Consider the following 24466-nt stretch of genomic DNA (forward strand, 5'->3'; position numbering starts at 1 on the left):
TCCTTTTTTAAAAACCAAACAGTAGGCCAATCCACTGCCTCTGCCTCCTCTCCTATTTGCATGTACTCTCACAATTGGCTGAGTGAATATATATGTCACACCTGTGACAGTTACACGTTCTGAAGAAAGGTGACTGCCAGGAGTTTCCACTTACCTCCTCACCGTAAAAACATCCTTTTTTAAAAACCAAACAAAATGCTTTACTTCATCCAAATAATGCCACAGCAACGCGTGGCAGGGTACAGCTAGTACTTTAATAAATGTATATGCCCCAAATGAGAGACAAAAGGATTTTTTAAAGAATTTTTTAAGGAAATAGATGAATTTAAAAGAGGTTATGTTATTTTAGCTGGAGATTTTAATATGGTTATGGATAATAGGGTAGATAGGTCCAACCCTACTAGGTTTGAGATAAGAAATAATATTACAATTTTAAATAAAATGATAAAAGAGAAGGATTATGTGGATGGATGGCGTTTAATTAGTAGGGGGGAACCTGGCTTTACGTATTATTCTCCAGTTCATAAAACTTTTTCCAGGATAGATCATATTTTTGTCTCAAAGGATCTAGCAATAAAGGTGTGTAATATGAAAGTAGGGGTAATTAAAGTAACTGACCATGCATTGGTAAGCCTTGATTTTAAAGTAAAAAGAGATTATAGGGAAGCGAATAGATGGAAGATGAACACTAGAATTTTAAAATATGATAAGGTTTTAGAAAAAATGCAGAAAGAAATGTCAGAAATATGGGAAATTAATGAAAATGGGGGAAGTTCACCATCAATTGTGTGGGATACAATGAAGGTTGTGACTAGAGGGATCTGTATTAGAGAAATGTGTAATTTAAGGAGGCAACAAGAGGGAATACAGAAAAATTTAGAAGAAGGGATCAAGAAGTTGGAAAAAGAGTATTTGCAAAGCAGAAATAAACAAATATTGTTAGAATTACAAGCAAAAAAGAAAGAATTAGAAAATAAGTACAGAAGAATTTAATTTATATGAAAAGAGAGTATTTTGAGAATAGTAATAAAAACTCAAAGGTGCTAGCGAGACTCGCACAAAAGGAAAAGTTAAAGAATTTGATAGGGATAGTGAAGAAAAATTAGGAAAACCATGTAGTATTATGAAAGAGAAAATAAAGATATTTCAGGAATTTTACCAAGAATTATATAAAGAGAAAGATTTATTAAAGATAAAGATGGAGAGAGATATAGATAAATATATAAAGAAGGGTCTAATAGAAGAGGATAAAGATTTAATGGAAAGGGATATATCTCAAAAGGAAATAGAGGAAGCTATTGAGAAATTGAGAGGGGTAAATGGGTTGGAATCTGAATATTATAAAACATTTTTAAAAATGTTGGTACCAAAATTAATGGAATTATATAATGGAATTATAAAAGGAGAGAAGATACCACCATCGTGGGAACAATCATTTAATTATATTAATTCCAAAGCCGGATAAGGACTTAACAATCCCAAATTCTTATAGACCAATTTCATTAATAAGTCAGGATGCAAAAATCTTTTCAGCTATATTGGCAAGGAGAATGAATACCTTTATAGGTAAATATATTGGGGAAGATCAGTGTGGCTTTGTGGGGGGTAGACAAATGCCTAATTTAGTTGGAAGAGTTTTAAATATGGTACAAGAGGTAAAAAAAATGGGAATAAAAGCAGGGATAACAGCATTGGATATATTTAAGGCGTTTGATTGTGTGAGCTGGCAAGCACTAAAGAGGATAATAGAAAAAATGGGGTTTGGAAATAGATTCAAAGGTATAATTGAGCAATTATATTCATAAAACACAGTTTCAGTGGTGATAAATGATGGAGTTACAGAAAAGATACAATTGGCCCGAGGGACCAGATAGGTATGCCCACTCTCACCGGTCCTATTTGTATTGGTTATAAAACTATTGGCAAATGTGATAAGAGAAGACGATATTATAGAGGGAGTAGGTTGTAACAATAATAAAATAATAAAAATAAATATGTTTGCAGATGATACATTATTGACAATTAAGAATCCATTAGAAAAAATGGAAAGAATTAATTCTTCTTGGTCTCTGTGCATCACACATATGGGCTCTGCGGCTGCGCGAAGCCCCGCTTCGGGAATCTTCTATAGCTAAGAGGCATTTTGGGTGGGAACCCCTCCCCCTCTACTGCGCATATGCAGAGGGGTTCCCGCCCAGATTCCCTCAGTTCTTCTTCGACCGTCTCAACGACAGCCTCGTCGGGAACGCTTTCTTAACAAATTCGTATATAGCTAAGACTTACCTTTATTCTTCTTATTCTTCACATATCTTCCTCTTCTCTACTTCTCCTATTAAAATATATATATATTATTATCACTATCCCTCTTACTTTACCTCAAATCTCTTCTTCCTCTATCCGCCTGCATGGGCCCCAAGGCCCCATTTAAAAAGTGTGGCCATCGTGGCACAGAGCTGCTTCCGTCTGACGGACACAACTTTTGTGTGATCTGTTTAGGAGAGGGGCACAAAGTGGACATTTGTCCCCATTGCCAGGCCTTTTCAAAGCTAACCAGACGCCACAGAGCGGACAAACTAAGGGCTGAGCTGTGGGAAAGGGCACTCAGAGCAGTAGATAAGCCTGCCATGGCACAAGAAGAGCCATTTGTGCCGCCAGCTCCTGTCCAGCCGACAACAAGTCGAGCTGACCGGCCCCGACAGGACACGCCTGCTACGCCAGGGCGCTCTCTAGCTACCTCCGTAGCCAAAAAGTTGTCTAAAAAGGCGAGAACACCAAAATCTACAGACAAGACAAAGAGCAAGAAAAAGTCTAAGACTCATCGACACGATATCGAAAGGAGACACGATATCGAGAGAAGGCCATCAACATCAACAGATACGCCTGTATTATTATTATTATTATTTATTTATTTATTTATTTATTTATATAGCACCATCAATGTACATGGTGCTGTACAGAGTAAAACAGTAAATAGCAAGACTCTGCCGCATAGGCTTACAATCTAATAAAATCATAGTAAAACAATAAGGAGGGGAAGAGAATGCAAACAGGCACAGGGTAGGGTAAGCAGGCACAGGATAGGGTAAAACTAACGGTATAAAGTCTGCACAACATCAAGTTTTAAAAGCTTTAGGAAAAAGGAAAGTTTTTAGTTGAGCTTTAAAAGCTGCGATTGAACTTGTAGTTCTCAAATGTTCTGGAAGAGCGTTCCAGGCGTAAGGGGCAGCAGAAGAAAATGGACGGAGCCGAGCAAGGGAAGTAGAGGCCCTTGGGCAGGCGAGAAACATGGCATCAGAGGAGCGAAGAGCACGAGCGGGGCAATAGTGTGAAATGAGAGAGGAGAGATAGGAAGGAGCTAGACCGTGAAAAGCTTTGAAGGTTAACAGGAGAAGTTTATAGTGGATTCTGAAGTGAATTGGAAGCCAATGAAGAGATTTCAGAAGCGGAGTAACATGGTCAGAGCGGCGAGCCAAGAAGATGATCTTTGCGGCAGAGTGGTGAACAGAAACCAACGGACTGATGTGAGAGGAAGGAAGGCCAGAGAGAAGAAGGTTGCAGTAGTCCAACCGTGAAATAACCAGTGCATGAACAAGCGTCTTGGCGGAAGAGACAGACAAAAATGATCGAATCCTGGCAATATTATACAGGAAAAATCGACAAGATTTAGCTACTGCCTCAATATGAGGAATAAAGGAGAGCGAGGAGTCAAATATAAAGCCAAGGCTACGAGCTTCCTTGACCGGAGTAAGCGTAACATCATTGACAGTAAGAGAGAATGAGAGATGAGGAGAAGGTTTAGGAGGAAAAACGAGCAATTCAGTCTTTGCCATATTGAGTTTCAAACGACGATGAAGCAGCCAAGCTGAGATATCTGAAAGACATGCCGAGATACGATCGTGAACATCAGGAGAAAGTTCTGGAGATGACAGATATAGTTGTGTATCATCGGTGTACAGATGATATTGGAGGCCATGAGATTGAATAAGCTTGCCCAAGGGCAACGTGTATAAGGAAAACAACAACGGGCCAAGCACCGAGCCTTGCGGAACCCCTACTGAAAGGGGAAAGGAGGAAGACGAGCTGCCATTAGCCAACACGCTGAAAGAGCGACCCGCTAGATAGGAGGCAAACCAGTTATAGACAGAGCCTGTACCACCACCACCAACGCCGACAGTTCAGCATATACCTACCCAGTCGGCTTCGACGATCGACCCCATAACCGTAACATCGTTATCGGAGGGGGAGATAAGGGACGCGTCCTCTGCTCGTAGCAGGGATCTCCCTCTAGTACCGACGCAACAAGCGATTCCACAGATATCGATTGATTTACCGGCTACTGAACACCACAGATTACAGCATCGAGACCGAGCATCGAGCCGATATCGATCGCCAGAATCTGTACGATCCTTTGATTCTCGATATCGAGAACCTGATCCCTACTACCGAGGTCGACGTCGCTCCAGATCTCCCTTGAGAGACTGGGAAAGGGAGTCTCAATGGTCCCTACCTCCCAGACATACCTACCACTATGCAAACTGGCGGGAGTTAGACGATCGATATCGTCGATCATCAACTCGGCGCCGACCATCTGCAACAGCGTCGGCACCCGAACCTACAGCTACCTCGCGCACAGACCAAATAGTCAGGCGAAATGAAGATGTAAGAAGCCCATTGCGGCCCATTGAAACAACAACCCACGAAAGCCAACAGATGGAAATTCAAACGATATAAGTTCGTTCATCCGATCAGTTGATAGAGGATTACTGCTCCGATTCAAAGTCAATGGCTTCTCCTGCTCCATCAATACCATCGCCCGACTCCATAGTCGAGGCACAAGGTGCTGTTTCCCCGTCAGAGGGACTCGGACATTTCGCTGATATTGTCCAAAGAATGGCTCAACCCTTAGGAATCGCCCGACTCCATAGTCGAGGCACAAGGTGCCGTTTCCCTGTCAGAGGGACTCGGACATTTCGCTGATATTGTCCAAAGAATGGCTCAATCCTTAGACAATCATTAGAAAGGCTTACAGACCCAGTATTTGAAGCCATCTATACAGAGGCAACAACGCCAGTAGCCATCCCTTTTCTCCCTACATTGACGAGATCCGTAAAAGAGCATTGGAAAGATCCCGCAGCGCTTCAGCCTTCCTCAAAAAGGCTCGACAACATGTACAGAGTACTGGAAAAGGATGCGGAATTTTTATTTACGCACCCACAACCAAACTCGATAATTGTCGAGTCAGCGCAGGGACACTCACAGAGGACGCATACAGCACCAGTTGACAAAGAGGGAAGGCGTTTAGATTTGATGGGACGTAGAGCTTACTCCACGGCAGCCCTAAGCCTTAAAATAGCCAACTACCAAGCTACGATGTCGAGATATCAGCTCTTCCTTTGGGAGAAGATGATGTCTCTATGTGAAAACCTAGGAGATGACCAGAGAGAGCTAGCTCGAATTTTTCATGCCGAAGCCACTCGCATGGCCCGTCAGCAAATTGCGACGGCAAAACATCAGTCCGACTGTGGAGCAAAAGCCATGGTGGGATCAGTGGCTTTGCGTAGGCACGTCTGGCTGAGATCCGCCGGTTTTTCCCAAGAGGCCAGAACGCGCATAGAGAGCCTTCCATTTGATGGATCAGGCCTCTTCAATTCCATGACTGATGAGGCAATGGACACAGTACAAAAGGCGAGGTCAACTGCCAGAAAGATGGGGATTGGAACAGGACAACAGGGGCAATATTACAAACCAAGGAAGTGGTACAGACCTGGAAACAAAGCACCGCGATATCAGACTGATAGACTACAACGAGACAACTCCCAGCGATACAGCAGGAACAAAGACAATTCCCTGCGTCGAAGCCTAAGTTTCAGCGTCGACGCCAAGATTATCAGCAAAACCGGCACCTTTGACTTGACGCCGTCCAGCAAAGGGAGTACCCCCTTCGGCAACCGTTTGTCAGCATTTATCGAGACTTGGTCCCAAATAACAACGGACAAATGGGTTCTCTCGATAGTCGAAGGGGGATACAGAATAGAATTCGATTCCATACCACCGACGGGCCATCTAAGACGAACAACACCATCAGCACCTCTACAAGAGGAAGTTCATTCATTGATAAAAAAAGGGAGCGATACGGCCAGTGCCGAAGGAACAACTACACCGGGGGTTTTACTCTCGGTACTTCACCGTTCCAAAGAGCGATGGAGGAATTCGTCCCATTTTGGATCTAAGGGACGTCAATTACTACATCACACCAAGAAAATTTCGAATGGTCTCCCTTCCAAATATACTACCACTTCTCACAAAGCATTCCTGGTTCGCCTCCATCAACCTAAAGGATGCTTACTTCCATATAGCCATCCATCCAGACAGCCAACACTTTCTCCATTTCATCATCGGCGACCGAGCCTTCCAATACCAGGTGTTACCCTTCGGCTTGTCAACAGCCCCGAGGGTGTTCACGAAGTGTATTGCCGTAGTCCGCTCCCATCTCAGAAAGCAGGGTATACAAATATACCCTTATATAGACGACTGGCTGGTGGTAGCGGAATCAAAACAAACCCTTCAGCAACATATTCTCTATATTCAAGACCTCCTAAACCAATTAGGCCTCTTAATAAATACAGAAAAATCAATTCTCTCTCCAACCAGAAAGATAAAATACATAGGAGCAATCTTAAACTCAAACACTACCAGAGCATACTTACCTGTGGACAGAGCAACTACCATAAGAACCCTGACAACTCAAGTAAGGAAACAATACATTGTGACTGCTCACACAGTACAAAGACTGTTAGGATTAATGGCATCAACAACCATGGTGTTGACTCTGGCAAGACTCAAGATGAGAATCTTACAAATGTGGTTCAACAGACAGTTCAATCCTTTGTGAAACGCAAGAACTATCTTAACTCTACCACCAAATGTGGTCAAATCTTTGAGATGGTGGGGAAACCATCACAACCTAACAGAGGGAGTGCCATTCCAATTCTCCACTCCAACCATAGCAATCACAACAGATGCCTCGCCTGACGGTTGGGGAGCCCATCTCGACTCCTTAAGAGTACAAGGATCCTGGATGTCAAAGGAAAAGAAAAAACACATAAACTATCTCGAACTATTAGCCGTCCAAAAAGCCCTCAGGGCATTCGAAACAAGAATACTCCACCAACATATACAAATAACCTCAGACAACACAACGACTGTGTTTTACCTCAACAAGCAGGGGGGAACCAAGTCTCCATCACTGATAAAACTTACCATACACATCTGGGAGTGGTGCACTCGACGCCATATATTCCTGACGGCGGTCCATATAGCAGGGGTGGACAACCACCTAGCAGACGACCTCAGCAGATGTGCGTCACTCGTACACGAATGGAGTATTCATCCCACGATCATCGGCCAAATTTTTCGGACCTGGGGGAAACCACAAATAGACCTGTTTGCAACAGAACACAATGCGGTCTACGACTTCTTCTGCAGCAGGGAAGGAATAGAGAGAGGATCACTAGGAGATGCGTTCCTTTACAAGTGGGACCACTCCTCCCTGTATATATTCCCACCATTTCCTCTCATAACGAGGATACTAGCCAAGATTGTCCAAGACAACCCGGATTGTATAATTCTGACACCCTGGTGGCCCAGGCAGAATTGGTTTGCAACATTGCTGAACAGGTCCCGAGGCCTTTACTGGGTGCTGCCCAAGAGGAAGGATCTTCTCTCCCAGCACAAGGGTCAAATACACCACCCGGACCTACATACGCTCCACATGACGGCGTGGAGGTTACTTCCTCAATATTGAACACTGACTTAACCAAAATTCAAGGGGTCTTGGATGCAGCACTAAAACCTTCCACAAGGCTAAATTATAACAGGAAGTGGGCTGCGTTCAACTCTTTTGCATCTGGAAACGATTTTCTTCCTAAAACTTGTTCAGTTAATCAGATCCTGTCATTTTTATTAGTTTTGGTTGACAGGGGTCTGAAAGTTTCTTCGTTGAAAGTATACCTAGCAGCAATCTCCTTTTTCCATGATTGCATTGATGGTTTTAAGGTGTTTTCACACCCGACAGTTCTTAAGGGGAGTATCTAACTTGAACCCACCAGTAAGAACTTTTTCTCCTTCCTGGAGTTTGTCAGTAGTGCTACATGCACTATCAAGGCCGCCGTTTGAGCCATTAGCAACCACTGATTCACGTCTTCTCACGTTAAAAGTTGTTTTCTTAGTAGCAATAACATCGGCAAGGCGAGCGAGTGAACTCTGTGCTCTGAGAATAGATGAACCATATCTTGTCTTTCACTTTGACAAAGTGGTACTCCGTCCTGACATCCAATTCCTACCTAAGGTTGTGTCATCCTTCCATGTCAATCAAGACATTGTCCTACCAGCGTTCTTTCCATCTCCTTCCACTGCACTGGAGAGAACTCTCCACTCACTAGATGTGAGAAGAGCATTAGCCTTTTACAAAGATCGTACTTCCTCATTTCGAAGAACACAACGTTTGTTCGTTTGTCATGGAAAAACCAAAAAGGGACAACCTGTATCATCTCAGAGACTCTCTTCCTGGCTGGTCCAGTGCATTGCTCTAGCCTATCAGCTGCAAAAATTGGAAACCCCAAAATCGATCAAGGGGCATTCCACCAGAGCTGTCTCTACATCATCTGCCTTTCATCGTGGCATCACCATCCCAGAGATATGCAAGGCAGCAACATGGGCCCGACCAATGACGTTCGTGTTGCATTATAAACTGGATGTCAGGTCTAGGGCTGACTGCTCCTTTGGCAGAGCAGTATTGTCATCTATATTCACCTAAGAACACCAACCCTCCTCCGGTGAGTAAAAGCTTGCTAATCTGTTGGGTTATTTTGCCAGAACTTTTCTCTCTCTGGAACTCTGTTTGTGCTCAGAAACAAACACACATCACACAGGTCTTACACAGCAGAGCTGGTTTATTTCCTTCAGGCTTCTGTGCAGTTCAATTCAGATCAGTTCAGATCAGCACACTGAGGCATGCACAGAGAGCAGTGATCATAGAGCAGTGATCAGTAAGCAGTGATCAGTAAGCAGTTTACACAAGTGAGAAACTATATACACATCTTACACAATTCTTATCTACATTACATACAGCTGTGATGAGGCTAACTTAGAATCTTGGCAAGGTTCCCAGAACAGCCTCTATCTCAAGGTAATTGCCCACAGATAGACTTTCTCTGTTTAACCCTGAGATAGCCATACACACACAATTTTAATGACTAAGCAAGTATTTCTTTTCATATACTTAACAGTCCTCCTCTTGCGCATGTTGTTTAAATTGTGTTACAATCTGAGACCCAGCTTTAAAAGCATCTCTTTGTGTTTTACCATTGAACGTTCCACCTGTCCTTCCTCATTTTGTTTTACTTTGAATACCCATTTACTGTTAATGGCTTTACGACCTTCAGGTAAAGGTACTAGCTCCCACGTTTCATTTTTTTCCATTGCTCTGATTTCCTCTGACATTGCTTCATGCCAGCCCTGAGCTTCTGTAGGTTCCATTTCCTGAATTTCCTCAAATGAAGTAGGTTCATAGGCTATTAGTAAAGCTCTATGAGAAACCTGTTTGCTTTGGTATTCATCTGAATAACGAATTGGAGCTTTGCGTTCCCTTTCTGGTCGCTTTGGCATAGTTACAGGCACAGTTTCCTCCTTTACAGTTTCTTCCCCCTCCCTCTCTTGCTGAGATTGTTCAGGAATTTCTTCTGTTTCTACAGCTTTCTGTTCTACAGGCAAACTTACATACTGTTTTGTTTCCTGCATTTGTTCATGAAAAACTACATCTCTGCTCACAATTACACTTTTGTGATATGGAGACCACAAACGATAGCCTTTTGTTTGTGTATCATATCCCAACAGTTTACATTCCAAACCTCTCTGAGCTAGTTTTCCTGGTCTGTTTTCTTTCTGAATATGAGCAAAACATTTACTTCCAAAAACCCTTATATGTGACACTCTAGGTTTTCTTTTGTAAAACATTTCATATGGAGTTTTTTCATGTACAGAGTGGTAAAGCCTGTTTAACAAATAATTTGAGGTGGACAAAGCTTCTGCCCAGAACAGATTAGACAATCCTGACTCTTTCAATAGAGCTCTTAACATGTTCTGCAAGGTTCTGTTTTTCCTTTCTGCAACTCCATTTTGAAATGGTGAATATGGAGCAGTAAGGTCATGTTGTATACCCTCATCACTGAGGAATTTTTTTAATTGGTTGCTAAGAAATTCACCTCCCCGGTCCGTTCTTAGATTAGCTATAGGTTCTTTAAATCTATTTTTACTCCACTTAACAAACGCTTTGAACTTTCCAAAAGTTTCACTCTTCTGTTTTAACACATACACAAATCCAAATCTACTGTAATCATCAACAATAGACAAGAAAAATCTGTTTCCTCCTTGACTTGTCTCAAAAGGACCTGCAAGATCTGCATGAATTAATTCAAAAATTCTTTTTGTTGTTCTCTCACTATGTTTTGGAATGTTTGACTTATGACACTTGGTTTCACTGCATACATTACATTCTACATAGTTAGAACATGGTTTGATTTTCACCCCTTCACACAATTCTGGAATCTTAGAAATTGTTTTATAGTTAGCATGACCAAACCTTTTATGAGTTAAATGGATACACTCTTGGTGTGGTTTGCAATTGGCTATTGTTTTTGTTGTGACTTTGCTGGCTACAACTTCATGTTCTGTACAAGTATTAATCACATACAAAGATTCTTTCATTATTCCTTGCACACACACCTTGTTTCCCTGTTTTATAGTACAATTTTCTTCAGTAAAACAAACCTCATACCCCATTTCTGTTAACTGAAACACACTTAGAAGGTTTGTTTCTAATTCTGGTACATATAAAACACTTTGTAGTTCAACTCCCAGACAATCAAAATATACATTACCCACACCACAAATCTGGATTTTTGTTCCATTTGCAAGGGTAACACACTTTTGCTTTGAAGTAGAAGTTTCCAAGGTTACAAATGAAAGTTTGTCTTTTGCCATACTTATTGAAGCCCCAGAGTCCAAAAACCAAGGATTCATTGTCTCTTTGACTCTTGCTAGAAGACACTTCTTTGTTGATTCAGCTTCATTCATGTTGTTTTCTTCTCTCCACTTTGCTGTTGACTGCTTTTTCTTCTTGTTGTTGCAATCCCGCCTTAAGTGTCCTGTGGAACCACAGTTAAAGCATTTCCTTGCCTTTAATGCAGCCACCACGTCAGAAGATTTATGGCTTTGTTGAAATTCAGCCACAGGATGTTTAAGGCTCTGTTGTTTTGAAGCTTGTCTTCTTTCATAGGTTTCCAGTAATTTTCCAGCTACATACTCGAGGGTTAAATTTTTCTCCTCTTGACTTTCCATCATGGTGACAACCGCGTCGTACGATGAATCAAGACTTGACAAAATCACATAGACTTGGTGTATAGTTGTAAACTCCATCCCTCGTGCCCTGAGTTGATTGAAGATTTCTCTCATGCTTTTCAAATGGTTTGACATAGACTCCCCTGGTTTCAGCTTCATTCCATACAGCTTCCGGGTTAGAATTATTTTACTGCCCGCTGTTTCTCTTTGATATACAGCTTGTAGCGCATTCCAGCACTCTTTTGATGTATTCAAAAACTGAATGAAGGAAATTTGAGAGTCTTCCACAGCTAATGCAATAACTGCCATTGCTTTTGCATCGTCCTTAAACCATTTAGCATTCTGTGGATCTGCTCTATCTGGTGGATCCTCTGTGACTACATACCACAGTTCAGCCTGAATCAGATACATTTGCATTTTGTAAGACCATAATGCATAGTTAGAGTCATTCAGCTTTTCCAACAATTGATGCAAACCAGACATATTAGCTCCTGCCATTTCCTCTGCTTTAGGAATTTGTATCTCACCGTCCTCCTGCTCAGAGTCCTCCTCAGAGTCAGCCGACTGAGATTTTTCCTCACTTTGCAGCACTGGCTTTAGCTTGATGTCTTCCTTCATCAACAGTTTTCTGTTTTAGCAGACTCCTGGTTCTGATACTGCACCGTTCCCATCAAGTTCTGGTTCTTCTGCCTGGGTTAGGCTGGTCTAGGCTGGACTGGACTGGGCCCATAACCTTTGTTGGGTTATTTTGCCAGAACTTTTCTCTCTCTGGAACTCTGTTTGTGCTCAGAAACAAACACACATCACACAGGTCTTACACAGCAGAGCTGGTTTATTTCCTTCAGGCTTCTGTGCAGTTCAATTCAGATCAGTTCAGATCAGCACACTGAGGCATGCACAGAGAGCAGTGATCATAGAGCAGTGATCAGTAAGCAGTGATCAGTAAGCAGTTTACACAAGTGAGAAACTATATACACATCTTACACAATTCTTATCTACATTACATACAGCTGTGATGAGGCTAACTTAGAATCTTGGCAAGGTTCCCAGAACAGCCTCTATCTCAAGGTAATTGCCCACAGATAGACTTTCTCTGTTTAACCCTGAGATAGCCATACACACACAATTTTAATGACTAAGCAAGTATTTCTTTTCATATACTTAACATAATCGACCATATGTGTGATGCACAGAGACCACGAAGAAGAAGGACAGGTTGCTTACCTGTAACTGGTTCTTCGAGTGGTCATCTGTGCAGTCACACAACCCACCCACCATACTCCCCTCTTGGTGTCCATTAAGTATTACTAATGCTTTATCAAGTAGTTTTTTCAGATACACCTGAAGGTGTCAAAATTCCTCAGACGAGGCCTACTGGTCTCAGAAGAACTGAGGGAATCTGGGCGGGAACCCCTCTGTATATGCGCAGTAGAGGGGGAGGGGTTCCTGCACAAAATGCCTCTTAGCTATAGAAGATTCCCGAAGCGGGGCTTCGCGCAGGCGCAGAGCCCATATGTGTGACTGCACAGATGACTACTCGAAGAACCAAAGTTACAGGTAAGCAACCTGTCCGTATCATCTGAAGGATTTTGAAGAAGTCACAGGATTGAGAATAAATTGGACAAAATCAGAGATGATGTTATTTAATTATACTAAAAAGGAAGGGAAGGATTGGGAAAGTAAGGAGAAGAATATGAAAATTAAAGAGATGATTAAATATTTGGGAATTAAAATTACAAAAGATTTAGAGGATTTAGAAAAGGAGAATTTAAATAATTTTTAAAAAGAAGTTATAGATAAATTAGAAAAATATAGAGGATTAAATTTATCATGGTTTGGAAGAATAGCTTTAGTAAAAATGAAGATATTACTAAAGGTGAATTTTGTGTTTAGAATGTTACCAATAAGAATATCTGAAAAAGAGATAAAAAGTTGGCAAAATATTTTAAATAATTATTGCAATGGGAATAAGAAAGCGAGAATAAATAAACAAAGGTGGTATTTAACACAAAAAGGAGGATTAGGACTCTCAAATATAAAGTTATATTATGTAGCCAATAGACTAAGACATATAGTAGAAAGTATGTTAGGAGTGGGAGATTTAAGTTGGTTAGAGGATAGAAAAGGAATGGATAAAGAGTGGAAATTGGAAAACATATTTTTTAGAGACTATAATAAAAAATGGGAAGAAATAGAGAACCCCCTTCTAAAAAATCACTGGGAAATATGGCGTGTATATAAAAAAGTTACTTCTGAGTATTTCTCCAATAACACCAGTGATAATGTTAGGGAAATTTCCAGGGAATTTAAAAGATAAATTAGGGAAAATATTAATAGAGAAGGATATAATGAAACTAAAAAATTGGTTAAGGAGGATGAACACTCGAGAGGAAATAGAAGAGGCGTTAAAGGAGAAGAATTTAACATGGTTAAATTACTTTCAATTAGAGCAATGGACAAAGAAATGGTTAAAGGATAATGGAGAGTGTAGAGAATTAACGAAATTTGAGGAGATGATTTTAAAAAGAGAAACTGAGAAAGGAGAAAATAAAATGATAAAAGGTTTAATGAGTGAAATATATAGAATATTGATTGGGAAGGGGGAGTCAGAGAATATGGGTAAGATGGTGTGGGAAACGGATTTGAAGATACAAATAGGGCAACAGAGTTGGGAGGGAATATGGAGACAAAGAGTGTTGAGAAGTATGTCAGTGAGGATAAGAGAGAACTATTATAAGATCTTATGGAGGTGGTATCTAACCCCAGTGAGATTAAATAAAATAAACAAGCTGTATTCAGCAAATTGCTGGAGAGGATGTAAAGAAAAAGGAACGTATTTACATATGTGGTGGGAATGTGTATTTGTTCAAAAAATGTGGGAAATGGTGTTTAAAGAGATAAATGATATAGTGGGAATGGAGATTGAAGAGACACCTACAGTGGCATTACTATCATTATATGGAGATTTAAAATGCAATAAAGAAACAAAAGAACTGATAACGAATTTGCTGACAGCAGCAAGGTTGATCATATCTAGGAACTGGAAGGTGCAAGAAGATTATCATGTTGAGGATTGGTATAAAGATTTGGGATATTGCTATAAATGATAAATTGACATGTAATATAAAAATAAGAAAAGGGATAACAAAAACAAATGATTTTGAGGGAATTTGGAATCAGTTCCTAGAATATGTATTATCTAGGGGGAGTGGAAGACCACCTCCAGAAGAATCATTGAGATTTTGGAAACGGGAATAGATCCCGGGGTGGTGTGTGTGTGCACTTTATGTTATGTAATGATGTAAAAATATCAAATTAGAAATGTTATAAGGATAATCAAATTATGTATTATGTTTTTTGTTGTTGTCTTGTGTTGTGTGATTATTGTAGTATTGTATTAGTGTATTGTTAATCAATAAAATATATTTTTTTAAAAAAATGATTCACGAAGCATGTGCCATTTCTTGCTGTTCTACATCATAGGCTGGGTGGCATTGAACTGGCTGCCTTAGGATTCCTTAAATTTTTTAGTGGATATCCAAAGAGCTGCTTAGGATCATGGAAGGAGCTTGCAACAGATCCCCCCTTCCCTTCTCCATATCATGACAAAAAAGTGACATTAAAACTGGGGTTTTTTAGAAGTAGTTTGCAATGTGGCATGACGGTTGGGGCCATTGGAACTAGTTTCATTGTGGTTTAGATCCTATTTTTTGGCATGATGAGCAAATCTGGTTTCATTATAAGTTGTTGTTGTTGTTATTAGTACTTTGTGTAACTTCAACAAATAAAGTATGTTATACAGGAAAGCTGACAATCAATGTGTGTGTTTTTCTAGAGATTTGATAAGAGGGAGGATTTGGCACATTTGGAACCTGAACAGTTGGAGCAGGGAGACAAGTGCTTTGCAGATTCTTCTTACTGTTCATATGACTTCCAAGAAAAAGGACTCTTCAGAGACTGTCATGGGAATTCAAGCCTAGAGCAGAATGAACAGATGTTGGAAGCTAAGGTGCAGAAAGAAGTAGTTCCTTTAAAAAAAAAGTTTACAAATTTTAAAGAGACAAAACCCAGCATATTATATACAGCACTCAGATGTAGACTTGATATCATTAAAAATCCCCAGAGGGCCTTTATTAAGAAAACAGACTTGGGTGTGTGTGTCTAAACAATGCTGTTTTGGCTGCTCGTTCCCTCAAAACCTCCTGGCACAGCAGCTGTGGGGTGGGAACAGCAAATCCCGACATCTGGAGGGAGCGCAGGCTTTCTGGCCTACAAAGCTGCAGTGCCGGTGGCCATTCAGGTCATCAAGCCTGCCCTCTGCCCGGCCTTCCCACACTTACCGCAACCTACCCTGGGTTTCACTCCGTCCCCGGAATGCCCCCAGCCCCAACCTGAAGTGAGGTCACCACAGACAGATGGCGGTGGTGACCTCGGAGCAAAGGAAATATCGCAGTAAGTCAGCAGCTTTTAAAAAGCACAGTTTGGAGGGGGGCTGTGAGTTGTTGGCTGCATCATACAAACAACGCAGCGCCAACTTGTAGCCACGATGGGCTAACCAAGCGGCAAAGACAAGCCCTTGGAGAACTACTCTTGAAGGGCAGTATATATTCCTTGGCAGTATATATATATATTCCTTTGGGGAGAGTTGAACAGTGGGTAATTTATTTATAACTTCTTATAGCTGCAGGCATGTTATGCATAAAAGCTATGAGAGCATGGGCATGTCAGTGTAACTCTGGCTGTCACTTACTGGGAGGATGAATTTATTTATTTGTTTATTTCTACCCCACTCTTCAGGTGGAAAGGCTCCCAGAAGGCATTGAGATCAGTAAAAATAAGGCAGTCTCTGCCCTGAGGCTTAAAATCTAAAAAGACATGACACAAATGGAGAACGGGATGCGGGGGTGGGGGTGGGGAAGTAAAATAATGAAATGTTATGGTTCTTATTACAACGAGTTCATGGTTAAAACAACAACAACAACTCTGGTGACCCGACCCAACCTTTCTCATAAAAATACACCGGTGATCCAACCTTTCTCACAATTGTTGTAGTGTAGCTGGAAGTTGCTGGCTTTGCAGGCTGGAGCCTTGGCCTGCTGGGGCCTAAAGGAATCTGCTGGCTTCTTGTCACTCTCACTGCTGCAGTTAAAGGTGCAGATTCCGATGGCTCCTGTGTTTGGGAGGTGAGTGTGTGGAGAGATGGTCCCCAGCCTAGCTGGTAAACGCAGCGGTGAGTGGTAGCCGTTCTTTTCTGTGTGCTGCTGCTTCTCTACTTCAGAGGGCAAAGACAGGCCGGGCCTTCCTATCTGATGACTGTCACACCCTTCAGTTTTTCCATGGACAGCGCTTGCAATGTCTTGTACATGAGCAAGCTCCTAAGTTGTCGAGTACTTTGATGATTTTGGGAGAGGGCAGGAAGAGTTGATTAATTATTAGGACTGTGTGATCGTTCCTAATGAGCCTTTAAACTAAATGAATGAGCCAGGTTTTCTTTTAAATTGCCATTTTAACAAAAACTCAAGATGAGAAAAATTGACCCATCAAAATCTGGCATAAATATTTTCCTCAGGAGAATGGATATAATTTTGCCTTATATTGATTCCCACCCCCACCCCTGCCCCAATCAATATTTTGGCTTTTTAAGCCATGAACTTGAATGGAGAAAGAGGTTTAATTGTTTATCTCTTATTACATAATTGCACAATCACTTTTTAAAATTTCTTTCTCTAAAAGAGCATTGAGTTCAGTGAGACGATCCCCTTTTAAAATAAATGGGGGAGACTGGGAAATGAAGCATCCAAGGAGCATTTAAAATAAGAAGGTATCAGTCATTTAGTATTTTTAGTAATACTTTTAAAGGGAATAAAAGGGGCAAAATGCACAACTAAAGTATTGAGAGTCCCTGTGTCCAGTTAGACCTTAATATAGAGGATTAGGTCATTTTGGGTGCAGTCTTATGCATGTTTAGACAGAAAAAAAGTCCCACGACTTCCAGCACACCGCAGCCAGCCAAGCTGGGAGTTGTAGAACTTCTTTCTGTCTAAACATGCATAGGATTGTGCCCTTAGATTCCTTTTGTGATCCCAGTTTAGGTTAGAACCCTTGTCAGTTCTGTTTTCAATCCCAACAGCAATTTACTAAACTGTATTGTAAAGGTATATGTGTCAGGGGTGTGTGTCTGTCTCCAGTGAGTGAATTTTTAAAAACCATACTGAAATGAAAATTATTTTCTTTTTTAAAGTTGGCATAACTGTAACTTTGTCCTGAATCATCTTCTAGGATACAACTAGCCTGTGCTCTGAGATGCCATACTTGGAACCAGTGTATTTATGCAAAGAAATTTGGGATGAGAACTGGATACCTTCCAAGTATTGTGAAGAAAAGGAAAATGGGAAGATTTGTGAGAATTTGTGCTCTGATACTGCAGCATTTTCCTGCCAGGCTTCAACTGATAAAGGAAGCAAGGATGAGGCCCACCACAGCCAGGATTTGATGCAACAGGTAGTGGTTGTTCAATAATGAGGGAGAGGAAAATGGGCAAGTGGTTATTAGTAATGTTACAACCCCTTGTCACAGCACTTATCCGAGTTTATAGCCCTTTATTATCCTGAAGTTAGACAATACAGTGCTCTCCATCCCAAGAATTCACATTTCATTGCATTTATTTATTTAAAAATATATATCCTGTTTTTTCTTTTCGAATCAATTTTAAAATGGCTAACATACAAATTGCAAACAATAACACATCAAATACAAAAATATTAAAAGCAGTGAACACAAACAGCATGAACAGGGGGGAAAAACACATTAACCAGCAACTTAACAGACAGAATTAATGGCATAAAAATCTCAGGCAACTCCAGCTGGTGCTAAATGCCTGCCGAAACAGCCATGCTCTCATTTACCACTAGAAAGCATACAGTATGTATGTATCAGGGCTCCACTGGCCATCCTGGGGTTGGCATTTCATAAAAATGGAGCCACCACTGAGGGGATCCTGCTCTTAGAGGACCCCCCACAGAATTTCAGTTGCTAAGGGCTTCCAGAGCAAAACATTCTGTGTATATGGGGGAGTCAGTATATATGGGGGAAGGAAATCATTCAGGAACAAGCTTGGGTTTTTTATTTATTTATTTATTTATTTATTTATTACATTTTTATACCGCCCAATAGCCGAAGCTCTCTGGGCGGTTCACAAAAATTAAAATCATCATAAAACAACCAACAAGTTAAAAATACAAATACAAAATACAATATAAAAAGCACAACCAGGATAAAACCACGCAGCAAAATTGATATAAGGTTAAAATACAGAGTTAAAACAGTATAATTTAAATTTAAGTTAAAATTAAGTGTTAAAATACTGAGTGAATAAAAAGGTCTTCAGCTGGCGACGAAAGGAGTACAGTGTAGGCGCCAGGCGGACCTCTCTGGGGAGCTCATTCCACAACCGGGGTGCCACAGCGGAGAAAGCCCTCCTCCTAGTAGCCACCTGCCTCACTTCCTTTGGCAGGGGCTCACGGAGAAGGGCCCCTGTAGATGATCTTAAGGTCCGGGTAGGTACATATGGGAGGAGGCGTTCCTTCAAATAACCTGGCCCCAAACCGTTTAGGGCTTTAAATGTCAATACCAGCACTTTGAATCGGGCCCGGACCTGGACTGGCAGCCAATGAAGTTGTAAAAGGACTGGCGTAATGTGATCTCTGGGAGTCACCAACTCCCCCCCTCCCCAATTTTTTATTGTGAATATTAACAAAACAAAGAAAAATAAATCATGAAAAAGCAAAGAAACTTTACATATATAGGAATATCATAGTTTTCCCCATCAGATATACCATTTGTTTCAAAAGAAAAGAGAGAGAGTTATGCATAGGTTTCAGGAAAAGCTGACCAGATATCCATGTTTTATCCACTTGCAAGTTGTGCCAATATAACACCCGTTCAAATATTAATAGCGTTGTTAAGTCCTCAGTCCATTGCATTATGTGGACCCACCAACTTGAATTGAATCCAGAAATAAATAGGCAACCAGTTATCCTGTCCAGACAGAATTTTGCACTCATTGAAATTTCCAGACCCCTTTTAAAGGGCAGCCCCATGTAGGGCATGCTACGATAGTCAAGCTTGTAGGTTACTAGGTGTGGATAACTGTGGCCAAAGATGAGTTCTCCAGAAAAGGATACAGCTGGTAAAAGGTGCTCTTAGTCCTAACTGCTAAGGAGTACCCCAAGACTGCAAGCCTAATTCTTCCAGGGGGGCGCAACCCTGTCCACAGCAGATTGTATTCTCAACCCCCCGAACAGTTGATCCTTCTTCCATCTTACTTGAAATGTGCTTGTATCCTCCTCCCCACACCACCCACCCCAAATCTGGCTCTTTATGGCTATTGGACCACACTTTTCATTGCCTCCTTAGGATCTGTTAAGCACAAAGGAGAAGTGAAGGGAAAAGACAGGAAAACCTGAACCATGCCAGTTCCCTTCCCATAGCACAATCCTCCTTAACCACATTTTTTTCTGCTGTGTTCAGATTGCCCTTTTCTTGGTTTTACGATCCAAATAAGCACCATTTTGTGGCCTTTTACTTAACAAAATGTGTATATTATTCTGGCAGGATATGGATATTTCTAATGCCGTGGACAGAACAAAAAATATCAATCTGGAACCTCTGAGCAAAATCCTGGGTTCATCTGGAGGAATGGAGGTAAGCTCATTTTTGTTGGCTTAACTAACTCATTTTTCTTGGCTTAACTTGCAAAGGCAATTTCTGACTCAAAGTAGCACAGCCAAATTTTCTATGGAAGTTTGTAGGATATCACCCTGCAAGATATCAACAAAGAATTGGTCCGATCTTAACTTACTATTAACTTAAGTAGGATTAATTATAAAGTTTGTTTACCGTTTGGGAAAAACAGTGTCCTAGCTGATCAGATCGGGCACTCAGTCAGGCCATCTCATTGTCAGTTCTCTTGTACTTTACTGTCAAGGTAGTTTCCTTAAGAGGTTGAGTTTGTAGTGCACACGCACATACATGCTTTTTCTTTGCCTGCTCCCATTCAGACTCCTGTGGGTTAAGAATTGCTTCATCTTCTTCATTGTCTGGGTGGTGGTTTTCAAGCTCAAAATCAAAGGTGATCTTGAGGCAGTCTGCTTCTTTCTTGGTTGATGTGATGTATGCCACAGAGCCCTCTGTTTTTACAAAGTTCTTGTAAGATGTGTATCTGGTCTCTATCATGCTCCTGTTTCCCTCAGGTTTGAAGTGCTGCCAAAATGGCATTTTTTTGAGAGTCCTTGGATAATCGAGCTATTATGATATAATGGCTCCTGGAGGTGGCTTAGCAAATAAGGCTCTGTGCGTCCTGTCAATATCAAAGTGATTCAGTTTGATTTCAGGAAATATTATATTGATCCATTTTGTGAGGAATTCTGTCATATTATTTCCTTCAGTGTTTTCTCTCAGGCCTCCGATGCAAATATTAGGCCTGTGGCTTCTGTTTTCTGGAGACTCAAGGTCTCTCCTGTAAGTCTGCATTAGGCCAGCCCAGGCTTGACAGTGCCTTTTGATCCCCAGATCTATGGTTTTGCTTGCTGTTGTTGAGATTTTTGTCAGCTTGTTTTCTACTTCATCAGGTTTTTCTTCTAGCAGTTTGATAGCCAGCGCGCAATCTTGCCACAGGTGATCTAGCTGGTAAGCTAGATCAATCATTGGATCTGCTGCCTCTCTTGGAGTTTGGGGTGCACTTTTCCCCATTGACAGGCTCTCACTGTCTTCCTTGTCTAGGCCCTGTCTTGTTTTTCAGGTCAAAAAAGGAGGTATCCTGGTGTCTTTGTTTAATGATGTGCTCAGCTGCATCTCCTAGATCAGCCTTCCTCAACCTGGGGCGCTCCAGATGTGTTGGACTACAACTCCCAGAATGCCCCAGCCAGCTGGCTGGGGCATTCTGGGAGATGCAGTCCAACACATCTGGAACGCCCCAGGTTGAGGAAGGCTGTACCTAGATCCTCTTGTTATTAAATGAGTATGTGTAGGGTGGGGGGGATGTTAAACATGTGTGTGGTGTCTGTTTACCTGGCCATTATGTGACTAATGAGGGAGAGAACCAGAATTGGCTGCAAAGAGGGCAAAACTCCCAGGCTCGTTTCTGGCAGGAGACCCAAGCATCCCAGGGAGAAAGTGCCCTCCTCTTGGATGGCAGCAAGACCAGGTCTCCTATATGAAGAAGAAAGTCAGTTTTAGCCATGAAAGGAGCTCTGTTCCCAGGTGACTTTATGGCAATGAGGCACAGCTTGCACTCCAGGGAAGGAACATGCTTTCTCCTGAATGGAGGCCAATTCTCCCAATGCAGAGGAAAAATAAGTCAGGCTGATAAAGAGGAGCATAGCTCCCAGGCTAGTTTTGGAAGGAGGGAGAGAAACCAAAATGGTGAGCCTTCTGTTTTTTCTGTAGTTTCTGTTTCGTAGCAAGAAACGAACTTTGCAGATGGCTTTTTACAAGGGGTGAGTGTTGTTTCTGAGGAGAACTAGTTTGCCAGATGAGAGACTGGAGATAAAGAAACTGTTCCTCTTGCTAGTGCTGGTAAGGGAAATCCATTTGGGGTGGGGGCAAGATTGTGTGTATGGTAGGGGGCGGGGAGAGTGCAGCCATGCACCTGTGCATGGTCCCCAACCCCCTCATCTGGCACTAGAAGTGTCCTCAGGGCCCCTGCACTAAGACATAGGGTATATATGGGTGAGCTGACATGTATTTTGTATATATGTGGGCAGGATTGAAACTGAACATTCATTCTTTCCACTGTAAGGGATTCTTTCAGCTGTGTTTCAGTGCAACTTGTTATCCATTGTTGTATTTATATATTTCGCTCCCATTCTTGATGCCACTATGAATGGTTGTCTTGCAAACCCACTCCACCTCTCTATTTGTCTTATGACTGATTCATGGGGGACAGTTTTGTAGCTGAAAGACGGGTTGAAAGAATAATTATGTGGTGAATAATTTCCTTGTACATTAAACCGGGTTTCTTTCTTGTTCATTTGACTGCAGACGAACTCTCTTGGAGCTACATCTGGTCCTTTGTCACAAACACAGGAGGAGTTTTACATCTCCATTTCCCATCTGAAGAAATCAGGAGAGTTGAGCCAAATTGATTTGGATGTGAACAAATTATCTTCCGATAATTCTCAACCTCTTCCATCAGCATCTGCCTCACAAGGTACTTGTGAGCTTATAACAAAACTCCAAGAGTGGTCTAGTTATATGGATCCTGGAAATCTTCCTACCCTGAGTGCCTTGAAAGCTTGCTTGTGCTTAACATAATTCTACAACTCTACATCGCTTCATGTATGGGAGTATCCTTCAGTGGATATAGTCTATCCTGCAGTGCAGTGATGCTTTCCTGCAGTGGCATGGAGCTACTTCCCCATGGTTCAGCTCCACAGAGCTCCAGTAAAAGGTTTGGGGCAGGGGACACACAGATGAAGCAGAGGGCAACTTACGTTGCTCACTCCTCTTCAGTTAAGAAGGGAAAGGAAAGGAACCTCTCGTGCAAGCACTGAGTCATTACTGACTCTTGGAGGGACGCCAGCTTTCGCTGACGTTTTCTTGGCAGGCCTTATAGCGGGGTGGTTTGCCGTTGCCTTCCCCGGCCGTTATTCCCTTTCCCCCAGCTAACTGGATACTCATTTTACTGACCTCGGGAGGATGGAAGGCTGAGTCAACCCGAGCCAGCTGCCTGAAACCAGCTTCCGCTGGGATCGAACTCAGGCCATGGGGAGAGTTTCAGCTGCAGAAACTGCTGCTTTACCGCTCTGCGCCACACAAGGCTACCATATAATTTATCCCTCTCATGTGGTTCTGGCCTGCAGAAGTTACCAGAGAGGCATGAGTAGAAGCCATGGGAAAGCAGTAGCCATGCTTGTACTGTAAAAGTATGGCTTGTCAACACCATAGGGTGCATCTAGATCAAGGAACTGGAACAACTCCCCTATGAGGAAAGGTCATTCAATGAAGCTGATTGGTGGGATATTTAGGGGAGAGAAAACTAAGTAGTTCTTTTTCGTGGTCTCTGTGCATCACACTATGGGCTCTGCGCTGGCGCTGAGCTTTGCCTCGGAAATACTTCTCTTAGCTGAGAAACGTTAATTTTGGCGGGAACCCTCCCCCACCATCCACTGCGCATGACTGCGCGTGTTCCCGCCTTCCCCTCAGTTCCTTTGCGACCGCCTTAGCTGCTGCCTCGCAGGAATGCTTCTCCTCATATCCTAAATTTGAGTAGCTGTTACCTTATATATTCATCTTTCTTCTACATTCCTCTTTCTTCTCTTCATATTCCTCTCTTACTAAAAAAAAAAAAAAAAAAAATTGTTGTTAAAACCTCTTATTCTCTACTTACTTTATCTTGCATGGCTCTTAAGGCACCCTTTCGAAAGTGCGTCCGCTGTGGTAATAAACTCCCTGCAGCGGACGGACACTCCCTCTGCCTATTGTGTCTCGGAGAACCACACGTTGTTGAAACGTGCCACCACTGCCAGGCCTTTTCCAAACAAACGAGAAGACACAGGGCAGATAGGCTTAAAGCCGAACTCTGGAAACAAACTCTGCAAAAAGTCGACAAACCAAAAACCATGGCTTCTTTGACCACACCCTTGCAAGCTTCGATATCGATGGACCCTTCGACATCGACAACTCATGCTGAACCTTCGACATCGAAGCGTTCTCTCACTGTGTCAACGGCAAAAAAGCTAGCGAAAAATGCTAAAAACGCCAAGTCTCCTCCTACTGCACAGGACAAACCAAAGAAAAAGACACATAAGATCGCGAACTCTGGCCCGCCTCCGCCACGCCCAGCGGTCACAACAGACAGTTCCAACCGGGCAGAATTCCCGGCTGTTGAACTGCTCTCTACGATTTCGGAAGGTGAAATTCGAGAACCTCCAACACCTACACAGTTGTCGACATTACCTCTAACTCAAAGAGACCCACCTAGCACCGACAACACAGAGCATGATCGACCTAATTCTCAACCTCGACCAATATCCAGGGCAAGATCGAGGGAACATAGCGTATCTCACTC

General features: G+C 42.0%; 1 protein-coding gene across 2 annotated transcripts in view; it reads left to right on the top strand.

Moving 5' to 3' along the window:
• Positions 1 to 24466, top strand: part of TDRD5 (tudor domain containing 5) — a 64632-nt gene that overhangs the window by 34707 nt on the left and 5459 nt on the right. For both annotated transcript variants that reach the window (XM_063134208.1, XM_063134217.1), the window contains exons 13-16: positions 15233 to 15406; positions 17677 to 17898; positions 20011 to 20100; positions 22438 to 22606. In XM_063134208.1, coding sequence (XP_062990278.1) covers positions 15233 to 15406; positions 17677 to 17898; positions 20011 to 20100; positions 22438 to 22606 — 655 coding nt within the window. The remainder of the gene's footprint in view (positions 1 to 15232; positions 15407 to 17676; positions 17899 to 20010; positions 20101 to 22437; positions 22607 to 24466) is intronic.

Source organism: Elgaria multicarinata, chromosome 1, assembly GCF_023053635.1.
Source record: "Elgaria multicarinata webbii isolate HBS135686 ecotype San Diego chromosome 1, rElgMul1.1.pri, whole genome shotgun sequence".
In the NCBI taxonomy this organism is placed as follows: domain Eukaryota; kingdom Metazoa; phylum Chordata; class Lepidosauria; order Squamata; family Anguidae; genus Elgaria; species Elgaria multicarinata.